This window comes from Nicotiana tomentosiformis, chromosome 1 (assembly GCF_000390325.3).
Source record: "Nicotiana tomentosiformis chromosome 1, ASM39032v3, whole genome shotgun sequence".
Lineage (NCBI taxonomy): Eukaryota > Viridiplantae > Streptophyta > Magnoliopsida > Solanales > Solanaceae > Nicotiana > Nicotiana tomentosiformis.
Window position 1 is genome coordinate 143088955 of NC_090812.1, and position 15757 is coordinate 143104711.

Here is a 15757-nt window from a genome sequence, read left to right on the forward strand (position 1 = left end):
TAGACATTGAGAAAACGGACGACGTTTCAGATCTCAAAGTTGGAGGGGCAACTCGTATGAGTCACATTTCAGTGCGTTTCTTCTATATTTTGTTTTAAAAAAATTGACAACAGCTAGAAGTGTGAAATCACCCTATGAATATGCATCTCATCCAATTAACTGGTCTAACTTCAATCAACTCATCTAAAAGATTTTGTTCGAGATATATAACTTGTCGAAGCATGTTAAACTGGGACATATTAGTTAAGCATGTGTCTTAGTTTGATTGGACACATAATTTAAAAAAATAAGAAAGACTTTTAAATCTTATAGTCTTAAAGTAAGGATATGTATAATGTACCAAAATGCCCTTGAATCTTGTAGTTTTAAATATGCCACATGAAAAGTTGGATTTAAACAATTACTAAATACAGAAAGAAGTATTCTTTTTTAAAGAGATTAAAAAGAAAAGTTATACACATGAATTGAAACGGAGGGAGTATGTGTTAATGCTCGGAAAAAAAATACTCAATCGACGTACGTGGGTGTATACCATATGTTCTTTTCCTTTATCGAATTATAACGAAATTGCTAGTTAGATAAATAGATTAATTGGTAACACTATGACCGACTAACAAACATCTATTTGACCAACCTACTGGTGCCACACAAGAAAAACAAGTTCAAAAAAATTAACCAAAACAGAACAGGTAGTAGTTACATGGAAAAAGGTTAAAAAGAGAGAAGGGGAAAGGAGAGAGGGAAAGGATCGTTCATTGGTCATTAGTAAAATGAGAAACACGGAACATTCCATAAATCTGGATTGCATAATGCAACTTCTAATAGTAGTAGTAAATCAATAAATTGAGAAGAAAAAATCGGAATGATAGAACTCAACCAGAAAAAATTTATGTTGCTCTAGAAACTAAGATATAGTTAAAAAATACAAAAAAATTCACCAGGAGAACACAACAAGGCTCATATCATAAACTTCAAACAAACTATACTGCCAACACCCTTCTAGACGACTAGACGTAAATCTTGAGAACACAGTTTTTACAGACGTACAAGTGGGGTTACTCAATGTCGCTTAATTTTGCACCATTGAACTGAGATTACACAGGGACACGTTTCCCGCGATAGCGGTCAAAGAACTGCAGAGAAGAATAAACAATCTCAGGTAAAAGAAACTGAACAAGAATTGCAGTATGCAATTGTCAACAGATGCACAAGGATTAGAAAATCAGAAGTTACTTAACAAGGTTGATAACCCCATAGCAGTCTATGACCTTATATAGCATCTCACACCTTCACCCAACTTCATATCAGTATCTAATAACTAGACATAAATGTATAATTTATTTTATTAAAATAGAAAGGTCTCAGATAAGATGATAGTGATCAATGAAGAGGGGAACGCCCCTATTTTCTATTTCCGGGAAAAACAAAGAAATCAGGGAGAGCCTTGGCAAACTTTACAAGTAGATGTGTAAATAGTTACTCCTAACTCGTAAAACGGCTTCTGTGCTCATCTCTAAATAGGGTTAGAGAAGGAATCAAGTCTTAAGACAAAACCAAGAAGAAGTCGCCCAATATGGATCTTTACCGGATCTCACTAAGTCAGGTCATATCAATTGCCTATTTATATTGATTCATAGGACACTGCCTGAATAAGTTGAGTGAAACAATTTTAGACCCTGTTGCTTAATATTTGGTCTGGTCTAACATTCAGTCTATCTCAATTGTGGAAAATAACATCTCAAGTTGGTAGCATGGGCAGTCCAATGACAAGCTTGTAAAACATGTGCAAGAAACGGTTTGGGTGCAGAACAAATTTTAGTACCAACTAGGAGAAAGAAATGTGGTTTCTCTTAAACATTAATCCACCACACCACCACCTGATCTCCCAGGAGCCCAACAAGCCACGTGCCGACTCCTCAGTGTTTTCACTTCTGTGTTCTCTCCTTCCTCTCCACTGCCACCTTTATCCAACGAACCAAATTCTGCAGTGTAGCACCACCTCATAGCATTTTTGTCTTTTTCTCCCCTCATATAGCTATCTTTTCCCCCGCCACGTGCAATTCTCCGCCTACGTGGCTTACTCTGCTCTGTGTAACCCAGTTCTGCCTGTCACAGCACACCCTTCGTCCCCAACCCCTTATTGCAAAGATAAGGACGCGTACAGGTTGGATATAGGAGCAAGGGATTACGGCAAACACTACTTTTGAGATTCAGGGGAACACGATACAGGGGAGGGGAAATGGCAATAGAGAGAGGGGAACTAGGGTTCAGGAAGGAGAAGTGCAATAGGGTGAGGGGGAGGTGGCTACATCAGCTCCTAACGAAGGACTTCACATATCTAGGTTACTACAATGAGTACTGTGCAGAATATCCGACAGTAAGGTTTTCGTCACTCATAGTTAATGGCCACTGACCAGCAACCAAGAATTACAGAAAAATGAGGCCATCAAGTCCCTTTTTTCCTCTTTCCTTGAAATAACTTCAATATCATCGGGAAAGAACTGCAAGACTTGGTCCTCTTTTCACCTCTCTAATAAAATCCTTGATTTGTCTCATTTTTTTTCCAATCCTATCCAAACTAATTTCTAAAGAAAAAGGTTAACCACTAGGAGTGAGAACAGCATAAAGTTAGTTCAAATTTTGCCTAAATCTTATTTTAATCCATCCAACTACATCTCCATCTCAAAATAGTTGGATCAGTTATATGAATCCTCTATATCCATTGCGCTCAATACAAACAAGTTGGGTCGGCAATATTAATCTCAAACTCCACCTATGTGAGCTTTGCAAAATTTGTCTATCAAAAAAGTTCATTATATTTATAAAGGTGATGAATTTTTCAATTTCATGGGGCTTTTGCTTTTTTAAGTTGTTGTAATATTGAAATCAATTAGCCTTGGCAAATAAAAGATCTAGTTAGCTAAGTGATAATAGCTTAATGTGAAACCATGGGTAAAATGTTTACAAGTGAATAATACATAATAGATAGATTATCAGGTTGATCTAATATTTTAACCCTTTGACACCATATCAACCCATGTATACACTTCTTATATTTCGGGTACAGGCCCCTGTCCTATCTTACCCTACCTAAAGATTGGGACATCATGGCCTACGACATCTCGGAGTCTGCCCCCTCAGGTATGTACTTTGCGGCTCCCTTGGTCCTGTGGGTTGGACTTCCTCAAAGTCTTACCCTACCTAAAGATTGGGCTTATATCCACTTCTTATATTTTCCAATGAAAGATATGTACAAGGGAGTGATCACAAGTTCAAGAGCAGTAAAAAGAGTTACAGAGGAGTTCCCGTAAACCATTGGATAAGCTAACCAATAGTATACAGGATGATGTTCCGTGATCCAGGAAATTTGCAAATGATAATATGTTAATTCATGAAATTAGCAAGGAGGTCAACCGAAAGTTAGAAATATGAATAAGCACGCTAAAGAGTAAGGGTACTAATAGCGTGTTTGGCCAAGCTTCTAAAATCAACTTATTTTAAAAAGTGTTTTTTTTTTTAAAAAAATATTTTTGGTGAAAAACAGTTTGTGTTTGGCTAATCAATTTGAAAAGCACTTTTGAGCAACAATTAGTGTTTGGCCAAGCTTTAAAAAGTGCTTCTAAGTGTATTTTTCTCAAAAGCGCTTTTCAAAAAAGTGTTTTTGGGAAGAAACTACTTTTTTCTGCTTCTCAAAACCGCATTTGCTTCTACTCAAAAGTACTTTTTTTCTTCTTAAAAGCTTGGCCAAACATCTCAACTTTGAAAATAAATACCTTTTTAAAGAAAAAAAGTGCTTTTGGCCTTGGAGAAGCTTGGCCAACCAGGTTATAAGATAAGTAAAAGTACATAGAATATATGTATTGCAAGTTTATCACTCAAAATAATAAGTGTGAAGTGGATGGTGTTTAAATGCAGAAAATTTAGGTATAGATTTCAGTATTCCAAGGAAATGACATGGATAGATAAAGATGTAACAATAGAACAAAATTAAGATGGTCGAAATAGAAGAGTGTCACAGGAATATTATTTGATAAGAAGATGCTTGAAAAAAGTCAAAAAAGGAAGTCTATGGAATGGACATGAGAACAACAATGTTATATGGGCGTGAATGCTGGTCCTAGATATCTACAAATGAGTGCCATAAAAATGAGACTGTTAAGAAAGGTGTCCGGTGAACATGATTAAACAAAATTAGAAATTGTTACGTTTAACAAAGAGATCAAGTAGCACACATAAATGACACAATGAGAGAACAATCAAATAGTATGACACAATAAGAGAAAATTGCTACGGTTTGACTATGTAGACATCCACCTACCATAAACTCCTCTAGGTGTGACACAGATTGCACATGCTAAAAGACAAACAAAGTAACTCTAAAATCATACAGAGTAAAGATGTGCAAATGACCTGCAATATTTCGTAATAAATGTGGACTAATTAAGAAGAAACACAAAGCAAAAGATCAATATACACCATAACAACTAATTGCAATTAAGTGAGGTTCTGTTGACTGTTGTTACATTTTCATTAGGCCTGGTGCTTGTTAGGAGTATGGTGCTTGTTAGGAGTATTTAATCTGGCTAGACTCATATGTTAGCATAGCAATAGTGTGAGATATAGAGAGCCTCTAGTCTTAGAAAACCATATCACTTTTCTTAAAGACAATTTATCTAGTGTTGGAATGAAATATACCCCAATAAATCGGAATGGATATAGAAGATTTATGTAACTTCCCAACTAGCTTTAGATTGAGGCACAGTTGATTAATTGTTTGATCAACTGTTGTGGCCAAGTTCATAGATCGTAATTACGCCAATGTAATACACAAACATTTGGCACACTAACAAACATATTCCTATGGAATCAATTCATGTGGGATTAAGATCCAATATCACACAAGATTTAAACTTAAATAGAAATCTCTCATGTATAACATAACCATTAGCCACTCGAGTTGGATGACAAGATCATGACCATTGGCAACTTAATGGTGGTCTACCAGAAAGGTGGTTCCTTCTTTTAAAATGGAAGATTGAAAAGGAAAACAAAAACGATAAACGGTGCAGAATGTTTTTACCATAGCAGCAAATTTGATAAAAGAAAGGAAAATAAATCACTTCTATGTTACAAAGATGATCAGATGATGCAGGAAAAGATGGAGGTGGAAGCTTGCAAAGGCATAATTTTCATGTACTAGAAGTGATTCGGAGCATGAAATTAGAATCACCAACTCTCACATACATGTACTTTCAAGGACATAAGAAAAATAAATTGTCTTTTTGGAAAATATTCCTTCTACACATTGTTATTGACCAAATGATCAAACAAGGAGTAATTACAGTTATGAACTTATCTATCTCTATAAAAATGGTGGGGAATACTGCAACGACCCGACCGGTCATTTTGTGTATTTTAGTCTCGTTCCCCTATTTGATATTTGCCCATATATGTATTTGATGTTTGGCGATTTGCGGGGATGGTCGGGATTGGTTTCGGGAAGGTTTTGGAGTGAATTGGGACACTTAGTCTCATTTTGGAAGCTTAAGTTGTAAGAGTTGACCAAGGTGTGACTTTTGTGTTAACGACCTCGGATTCGTATTTTGACGGTTCCAATAGGTTCGTATGGTGATTTCGGACTTTGGCGTATGTTCAAATTTGAATTTGGAGATTCCTAGGTTGGTTTGGCTCAATTTGCTGAAAGTTGGCAATTTGGAAGTTTAGAGAATTCCTAAGTTTGACCGGGAGTTGACTTTGATGATACCGGGCTCGGATTGTTGTTCCGAAAGTTGGAATAGGTTCATTTTGTCATTTGGGACTTGTGTGCAAAATTTTGGATTTAATCTGGACTGGTTAGGCTTGAATCAAACGCTTGGTTCGAAGTTTGAAGTTAATGAACTTAAGAGGAACTTAACATGTGTTTTGGCCGTTGATTCTTGGTTTTGATGTTAGTCGTAGTGTTTGGAGCATTCGGACAAGTTTGGATAAGGTATCGGGACTTGTTGGAATGATTGGACAGGGTCCGGGGAGGCTCGGGTGTGTTTCCGGGTGGTTTCGAATAATTTCTTCTTGGTTTTGGATTGCTAGTTTCCTGATGCGTAGCAATGCTTCGTGATTGCGGAGCTTGTATCGCGATCGCAGAGAAAGGGAGCTGGCTGGGGGACTTTTACTCTTCGCGTTCGTGTTGGAGGTGTCACGTTCGCGAAGAGATGGGATCATAGGCATCGCGTTCGCGTGCAAGGGCCGCGTTCGCGTTGGTGTAGCGTCTGGCAGTGGAAGTGCCTTCGCGTTCGCGGAACTAGGCTTGCGTTCGCGTAGGCTAAGCAGGCCAGTGCTCCGCGTTCGCGATAGGTGTGTCGCGTTCGCGAAGAAAGAAAGTAACTAGGCATGAATTTGGCCTTTACGATCGGGAAGGTGGTCCCGCGATCGCGAAGTGTATAACATATAATTTCGGGATTTTGCCCATTCTCTCATATTTTGAACCCTAGACTTCGAGAGGTGGAGATTTGGAGAGCAAATTCACTTCTATTTTAGAGGTAAGCAATTTTTACTTGGATTTGATTTTATATCATGATTTTTCATAGATTTCTACACCTATAAGCTTGGATATTAAAGTGAAATTTGGGGGGGGGGGGGGGAGGGGGGGGACAAAACTTTTAGAAAGCGAATAATTGAGATTTGAACCCCGATTTGGAGTCGATTTTGGATGAAACTTGTATATTTGGACTTGTATTAGAATGGGTATTCAGGATTTGTGAGTTTTGTCGGGTTCTGACATGCGGGCCCGGGTTGACTTTGTGCATTTGTACAAAGATCGAAGCTTTATTGTTTGAGGTTGTTTCCTTTGGCTTTATGATGTTATTGAGTTGTTTTTTGCTAGATTCGAGTCGTGTGGAGGTCGATTCGTATAAAAAGGTGTTTTGGAGTATTGATTTGGCTTGTTTGAGGTATGTATCTTGCCTAAACTTGGTTGAGGCACTAGTTGCCTGAATTATTGATGTTGGCTACGTGCTAAGGGTGATGTACATGCGAGGGGTTGAGCTCATATGTGTGCACCGGGTTTTATTCATGTTCGGGGTAGTTTTTAAGCTATGTTATACCTTGTTTTGAATATTTGTGATTCTTACTCTCATACTTTACATGTTGAAGATTACGTGACTTCGTAAGTCATGTTAGAGATTATGTGTAGGCTAACCTCCTATTCAGACATGATAACTACTACTTTTGAGGCGTATCCGCCTAATCTGAGTCGTAATTGTACACTTCGCACATGCATACACTTTAGCATGTTATTTTATCAGTCCAGGAGCACTTGATTTGATGTTCATTGACTGTATACATGTATTCTTGTATATGCTTTATGTGTTCTGGACTGGTTAGACAACACATGAGTTGTTCGTGCGGGTTGTTAATTTTGGCACGTGAGGTGTCAGTGCGGTTGTTATGGCACGTGAGTTGTCCGTGCAGCATGTGGATAAGGATCAATCCACCTAGGGTCGTCCTCTTATGTTTCTCCTTGATGACGTACACGTGGTTGTGGAAACTGATAGTGTTTGGGTTTTGTATATCTTCTTTATATGCAGAATTCCTTGGATGTATACATGATTTTACTGCATATCTCCTCCATATGCTAGCTTTGTACTTGTATACATGCCTTTTATGCATATGTCGTTTCTGTTGATGAAATAGTATACAATGCATATCTTCTCTATATGTCTTTCTCTATGCAATTTGACTTGCCTTTTTCGCATATCTCCTCTATATGCTGAATTATTATCATGTTTGATGTCTGTGTATCTCTTCTGTATGTGCACCATGAGCTTGACCTACAGTTATACATAGATTCTGATATTGTTATTGCGTATTCGCATGTATTCATGTCTTGTGCATATTTTATCTCATGAGTATCATTGGTGATTCTTTGGACTATTTCTCAGAGGTCAATCATGATACTTACGGAATATATGTAGTCAGTTGTACTTATACTACACTCTGCGCTTAATTGTGCAGATCTAGGTGTGGGACCTAGCTTAGAGTTGTGTTGGATCAGTGTGGAGTCGCTAAGAGACGAGGTAGATCTGCATCCCGATCGCAAATCTTGGTCTCTTTCCATTACTATTACTGTTATTGTGTTCAGACAGTACTTTTATATTATCAGGCTCGTACTCCTATTGTAGAGCTCATGACTCTGTATTACTAGTTCTGGGGGATTTATTGTATCGGCACAGTCTTTATTTATGATATTTAGCTTTTAGACTTGTATTGTTTCGTATTCATTATCTTGAATCGGTATTGTTATGCTTGGCTTGCCGAGCAAGTGAGTTAGGCATCGTCACGACCGGATGGTGGATTTGGATGGTGACAACTATAGACTGCAAGATTGAGAAATGCTAGTGCAATGAAGATATTGGGTGTGAGCAAGTCAATTTTAAGAGTGGTGGACAATAAATATTGAAGTAATTTGCTAAATATTGGGTGGAAAGGGCAGAAAATTTACTGTATTATTCGTCTAATTTCTTTCATTTATTACATAGAATATCATGATATAACAAAAGTTAGTAGGGTTAGGAGTAGTTGCTGAATTTTCAGTGTGTAATTCAATGATGATCTACTACAGCAGTAATCAACACCAAAAACAAAAAATTGGTGTAGCAGGTGCCTTGCCCAACAACTCACAACATAAAGCTATTAAGAACAATTACCCCCAAAGCCCCATTCAAAGCTATTAAGAACAATTACCCCCAAAGCCCCATTCAAACAATCATAAAAACGAAGACAAAAATAAAAGCAAAACGAAACCAAACCAAAGAAAAAAAGGGATAAAAGTTTGCTAGTCCAAGCGCCACCTTAGACTTTAGACAAAACTGCTTATTGAGCGGAAACTAGTTAACAAATTCCTTGACACACACCCCAAATAGAGAAAGAGATAGTAATGCAATTAGATATATATGATTAGCAAACATACCGATCTGACAAAGGGCTGCTGGAAGATCCAACCTAGAATAGGTATCTTTTGCAGGAATACTGACAGTGTTGGCCAGAAACCACTGCACACAACAACTCATCAGCAATTCAGCAACCAAAGGAATAATAAAAGAAATTACAACATTCAAAGAAACACGAATTCAATATACCTGAAGAGTACAATGAATCCATAAGCTTCAAGAATCATTCCCAATATAGGCCAACCAATGACAACAAAGAAAAAGCCAGCACCAAATGAAGCTGTTCCCTATGGAACAAGGAACCGATATAAAGAACAAAAAAGATTAAGTAATAGAAACACAAAAGATATATCACCAAAATATCTATTTCGAGAGAGAATAAGAGGAAGGAGGGGGTGAGAAGCAGAAAGGAAAAAACACATAAAAGAAAGTAAACCTTATAGTTGCTCCGTTTCATAAAAAATTGCAACGATGACTTGAGACCAATTGTTAGTGCCACCCCTGAGAAGAAGAGGATCTGATTCAGTAAAATAACAGTGCGTCAACTGGGAGGCATAAGTAGAAAGCAAAGAAAAGTTGATGAACTAAAAGGAAAATTTAAGATAGAGTGATTGTGGCAGCATAATTGTACTTACATTTCCCATGGCAATTAGTCCCTTATCGAAGAACAAAATGATCCCCAAGAAGGAGAAAAACACCCCGAATCCCGTCAATCCTAGCCCAATCTCTGTTTCAACAAGCATCCCAAGTTTAGTAGATATAACAATTTAATAGAAAAACAATATGCTTCCATCTTTATGTTACCATCTTTCTATCTCTAGATATGCACCAAGTAGCAGAAACATCATACACCCTCTATCCCAATGTATAACACTTTTTTTCTTATTGGGATGTCCACAAGTGTAACACTATTCTACAAATAATATTCATTTATGCAACTCTCACAAGTTCCTAGATTCAAAAATTATTTAACAAATCAATTTTTAAGTTTTGATGTGATGTTTAATCTTTTCTTTCATTTCTAATAATAAATCATACAAGTTCAAAAAATATCTTAAACTTCGACTTCAGTCAAATACGGAGGGAGTGTTTGCTAAAAGATACGTGAAAATTGCTAACGTTGCACTAACCTAAATAGGAACTCTGCCAGAATTATTCATTCTAATTAAGGAAAAATTTCCACCTAAAAGCGTAGGAAGCCAGTGCCAGGAAAAATAAAATGTAACAACTACACCAAACTATACAGTTTAAATCTTTACGCTCCCTCGAGCTAAGACAAATATGATCATGATTTCCTGTATTATACAAAACTAAACTGGATACAACATATCATAATCTACACCAGCTTATTAGCTACAGGTTCAACACAACCCAGTATTTTCGACACAGAACATGAATATATATGTGTGAAAAAGCCATTAAACTTTAACAACTATGATGTTGTGAACCCATAATTTCAAAAATAAGTTGAGTGCAAAGAACTTTAAAAGTTGAAATCATCAAATTTAAATTTCAGATCTCCGTTACCATTTCAAATGGAGGCTAGACCACGACATCAAATTGGTCATAGTTCCACGAGGAGATACCATTATAAATTACAAAAAAAAAAAAAAAAAATCAAAACTCATAAACACAGGTTCTTGCATTCCACATTTCGATATAGGTCAGTAATACTAATCCTCAAAGCTCATGAAATGAGAACAAAGACAATTTGATTCACAAGCCACAATTGATTGACTTACTTTTCCGATCATTCATTTCGAACGAAACCATCTTGACCTAATCCAGACAAATCCAAATCAAATTTTCACACCTGCAAGTCTGCAACACCGAATCTATCAAAAATATAGTTAATTAATCAATTATTACGAATCCAAGCGAAAAAACATAAACTCCAAAATTCCATGTCAAAACAGTCCGTTAGGATTTCAAAACGAACACTTCAATAAAGATCCGAAACTCGAACACGTTCAACACTATGAAGAAACGAACGGCAATTGAATCTAGAGAGAAAACCTGTGAAATGGAGAGATGAAAGGTATAATTTGCAGCGGATGATCTCAGAATCGAAGGATGCGAAGCGAGTTTTGATTTGGGAGTCGTCTTCGATACGAAGCAAGAGAATGCTGTAAGCGTGATGACATGTATCAACTGAAAATTCTGAATCTGATTATCCCAAATCAGTAAGCTATAACCCGTTTTTCGAAAAATGTGTTTTTATGCCCAGTTGACCTGATTAAAGAATAGTCGGGTGCTCATTTTTAATTTATTTCTGCACTTTTTTTCACTTATCTACATGCTTGATATATACAAAAGGTATTTATAAATCAATTTTAACGAAATGTCATAAGTTGATCATTTTTAATGTGTGACTTTTTAGCTTATAAGTGTTTTTTTATCAATCTATCTATATTATTATAAAAGCATAAAAATAATATCGGTTTACAAAAATAATCTTATAATATTAAGCATAATAACTCATAATGAAAGGACATAACCGAAATTTTAGATATTAGTCTTATAATCCTATTAGTTTGATTACTTTCCGAGTATAAATATATTATATAATTACTATTAGGAATTCTATTAAAATATGCCGACGATCAAGAAAAAAAAAAATATATATATATATATATATATATATATATATATATATATATATATATATATATATATATATATATATATATATATATATATATATATATGGTTTGCGTGAAAATACACTCAGATCAGGATAAAAATCTGTCGCCGGAAAATTCTTTTTTGCCGGAAAAAATAGTGTCCTTAAAATTCCGACGACCACCATTTTATGCTGACGGTGAACAAAACAAAAACAAAGAGAATGAGATAACAAAAAATAATAAAATAATAAGAAAAAAGAAAAAAGAATAAGAAAAAGAAGAAAGAATAAAAAAAGTACTAAATATACATGTGGTAGCGCGTGTAGTTCACCACTTGCCAAGAGTTTGGTTGTCTAGTTTTAGGGTGATATTTATTCCATTTAAAAAATATTTAGGAGGGTAATAGGATTCCCGCAAAGATAAAGTGTGTAGTTGAAAATCCGGGTATAGGTCGGGGGTACTTATGCATTTTTCCAAAATTTTAAAAAATATATCCTAAAAGTAATAAGATTACATGGCTAAAAATATGTCCATATCCCGAAAGTAATTATGCTAATAGAAAATCTATTAGTATAAAGGTAATCAATTTAAATGGGAATATATTTTTAGTCTACTTAAATAATATATTTTCCAATTTAAAGGTAATCAATTTAAATCCTATATGATTACCTTTAGGAATCCTATTAGTATAATTACTTTCGCACTTTTTAATGCATATAAAATTAAAAAAGTAAATATCTTTAGTCATGCAATTCTATTGCTTTTAGGGTATACTTCTTAAAACATTCTATTGCCAATTTAATTTGAAAACGAATTATAGTGTCATATTACTAATTTAATTTGAGAATATATTATATTGTCCAAATTCATTTAGAAAATGAAAGTCTATATTATTATAAAAGCATAAATACAATATTAATATATCAAAATAGCTTTAAAATATTAAACGGAGTAACTCATAGGGAAAGGACATAACTGCAATAATCTATTTTTTGGACTACAATACTTTCCATGCTAATTTTTAATATTTAAAATTTTAAAATTAATAAATCTTGTCTATTAAATTCTTATTAAAAATATGTAGGAAGGTTTAGTAAAATCAATTTCATAAGAATCCTCAGTATTGATAATACACTACCACTACATAATGTCCAATACGAAGAAAATATAAAAGTAATATTAAATGGAATACATAAAGAGTTGAGATTCAGAAAAAAAAAATAACACCACGATAATATATTTTTATATTATATTTGAACTATTTTTCTACTCAAATAATATTTGTTTATTAATTTTTCGTGTAATATTGAAAAATACCCAATTATTAAACAACAACTAAGAAAATATTTAAGAATATAAATGTGTAAAAAAGAGGAGAAAATGGTTGGTAAGAGTCAATACCACTAATGATTCTACAAACATAAAGATCTAAAAGTGACATGTTATATCAATCTTTTACTCTTTGAAAATAAAATTTATGGTGGATAAAATTATAATTAAAATTAAATATTCAAAACAAGAGATGAACTAATATTAAGATCTAAATCAACATAGAACCAATTATTTTTTATGTTAAAACCAAATAATTAAATCTTTAATTAATTATTTAGCAAGAGAATCCCATTCAATTATTTTTTAAACTCATCATATGAGTAAAATTCTTATTCAAGTTTAAAAAAATATCTTAGGGTACATAAATATATTCCATAAAAAGAGCGTTAGAACTCAAAGTATAAAGGTTAGTATATTATTAAGAATCAAAATGATATGCAAGTGTCTGAGGAAACACAATCAAAGCTAAATCCTAAACAAGAACAAGTTTTTAATACTATATTATAAAGAGCCGACTCTGGTATAACGGGATTATTCTTTGTAGATACCTCCGGCGGAATCGAAATAATATTTATGTGTCATACATTACTTACAAATATCATATTAAGAGGCATGACATTATTAGCAATAATAGCAAGCGGTGTACCAATAACAATTTTATTGTGAGACCACCCACTTTAGATTTGATATACCTCTTAAAACAACTTAAATAACCATTACAAATATATCAAAACATAGAAATTATGCTAAATTTATAAGGAAAGCAAATTTGATAATATGGGATGAAGCACTTATGGCTAAGTGTCAAACGATCGAAATAGTTGACTGAAGTTCTAGAGATATATTGGATATTAATGAATAGTTTGATGAAAAATTAATAGTTTGGGAGGTGATTTCTGTCAAGTATTACCAGTAGCTCCAAAATCGACAAAAGCGGAGACTATAAAAGCTAGCTTGCCAAAGTTATACTTCTGGCCTCAAACGAAAAAGATTCAACTGGCAGGAAATATAAAGTAAGAATATATTCATTAATCAGTGTCTTCTTGCTTCGTGTCGGAAACGAAGAAGAGCATCCAATAAAAGATGATTTGGTTCTTCCTAACAACTTGTTTATCAATCCCAATGGGTAATAATAGCGCATTTAATAAGAGAAATATTTATATCATTAGATTAAAATACAATTTGTGCAAATCGCATGATAGAATCTTAGCTAGCAGAAATGAATAAGGTGATCAACTAAGTAAAAGGTTGATTGCAAAATTTTATAGTAAAAACAAAATATTTTTCAGTTTTTGACTCAGCATAAAATGATACCAATAATTACTACCAAGAAGAATACTTAAATACTTTAATACCAAATGGCCTTCTACCATACGTGTTTATTGTCAAGTTTCTTATTTCTTACGTATATTAGTGGCACTGTATATATAATAGACTAAGTTAAAATTGATCTTTCATTGTATATCAGTTGATTTTGAAGAAAAATATGTTTGTCATGCTACTGAAAAACTTAAATACGTCGAGTAGCTTATGTAATAGCACACAAATGGTATATAGAAGTTTTGACAATAACGTCATACATGCAAAAATTATGATACTGGTTAATGTGCTTCTAAGTATATTCTTATCCCTCAATTCAACTTTCGTCTTCCAAAACTAAAGAATATCTTTTTAAATGTATGTGAAAATAATTTTTAGTATGTTTATGTTTTGCAAATATAATAAATAAAACATAAGGACAAACATCCTAAATATTGGACTATATTTACCACAATATATTTTCTTGCACGAACAATTGTATGTTGCACTTTCAAGAGGTATATCAAGATCGATAACAAGAGTTTTGGTTAAGGCAGAGCAACCAACACATTAGGAAGAAACAAATACAGAAAAATATTATCCACAAAGAAGTGTTCGTTAAGATACCATCACATTAAATACTTTTAAACTATAATATATAATTATCTAACGAACATGACAAAATTGATCATTTGAGTAATTTTTGGTGATGTCCTTTTATTTTAAATTCATGTATTATGCTGTAATAATATTTTTCGACATTTAGATGATTGTTGTATTATTATACATAAAATTTTTCTCATTAATTAAACTTTATTTTTTTCATATAAATAAATATTTAAATTATCACGTGCCATTATTACCGTAAAACGCACGTTCATAGATACTAGTTTGATCAAATTTCTTAATACTTTTTTGTGTTCCACCAAATGCCCTTCTCAAAGTAGACTCCTAAGTTCCTTTTTATTTCATTTTTGCAACTTCGGCATTTTTCATTTAAATATCTTAGCAAAATGTGATTCATTTTTTTTATCATTTTAAAATAGGATTCACACGGTATAAAATAGTTATTTTATTATTTTTAAATTATTAGAAATAGTCATTTAATTAATTACCTACTATTTAGGAATAGTCATTTAATATTTTTCTAATATTTATAACATTAATTATTCCTTTTGGTTTTAGAATTTTAAGCACATACATTAGGAGAGCTTTTCGTTAATTACAAAGTAGAAAAGTTTATGTTCAACTCCATTTTAATTTAGGGCATTATTAAATTTCTCCTTTTAGATTTATGAGGGCTTTTTCATTTAATAAAATTTTGACTAATTTATACACACTAGGAAAGTATCGGTACTTTCAAACACATTCAGATTTAGAAGTATTTTAGTTGAAAAGTTTTTTAAGTTAATGAAATTTTGAAACACACTAGAAAAGTTTTGGTATAACTTTTTACAAGTAATTGTTTTATAAATATATTTGGTAAAAATGAACTCTTTGAACTTCTTTTTTGGTTTAAGAGTCTTTATTTGTTAATAAATTTTTATATAATTTTAT

General features: G+C 33.4%; 1 protein-coding gene and 1 long non-coding RNA gene across 3 annotated transcripts; both read right to left on the reverse strand.

Annotated features, from left to right (window-relative positions):
- Window positions 1-737: 737 nt before the first annotated feature.
- Window positions 738-11154, reverse strand: LOC104106753 (vesicle transport protein GOT1-like). Of its 2 annotated transcripts, none has more exons than XM_009615369.4 (7): window positions 10962-11154; window positions 10688-10766; window positions 9581-9672; window positions 9382-9462; window positions 9135-9232; window positions 8966-9047; window positions 738-1133 (listed from the first exon to the last, which is right to left on the reverse strand). In XM_009615369.4, exons 2-7 carry the CDS (start codon window positions 10716-10718, stop codon window positions 1095-1097), a joined length of 423 nt encoding a protein of 140 aa, XP_009613664.1. In that variant the 5' UTR covers window positions 10719-10766; window positions 10962-11154; the 3' UTR covers window positions 738-1094. The 2 variants fall into 2 exon arrangements, with proteins under 2 accessions (XP_009613664.1, XP_009613665.1); XM_009615370.4 differs by having other exon boundaries at window positions 10688-10780; window positions 10962-11133.
- LOC104106752 (uncharacterized) lies at window positions 8644-8844 on the reverse strand. The gene is made up of 2 exons (XR_688629.2): window positions 8760-8844; window positions 8644-8722 (listed from the first exon to the last, which is right to left on the reverse strand). It is a non-coding gene; the product is annotated as an uncharacterized lncRNA (long non-coding RNA).
- Window positions 11155-15757: the final 4603 nt, after the last annotated feature.

Coding starts and splice junctions, on each gene's coding strand:
- LOC104106753 (XM_009615369.4), bottom strand. CDS start 10,718: ATGGTTTCGTTCGAAATGAATGATCGGAAAA. Junction 9,048..9,134: donor GGATTCATTGTACTCTTCAG/GTATATTGAATT, acceptor TGTTGTGTGCAG/TGGTTTCTGGCCAACACTGT. Junction 1,134..8,965: donor AGCAGCCCTTTGTCAGATCG/GTATGTTTGCTA, acceptor TCTTCTCTGCAG/TTCTTTGACCGCTATCGCGG.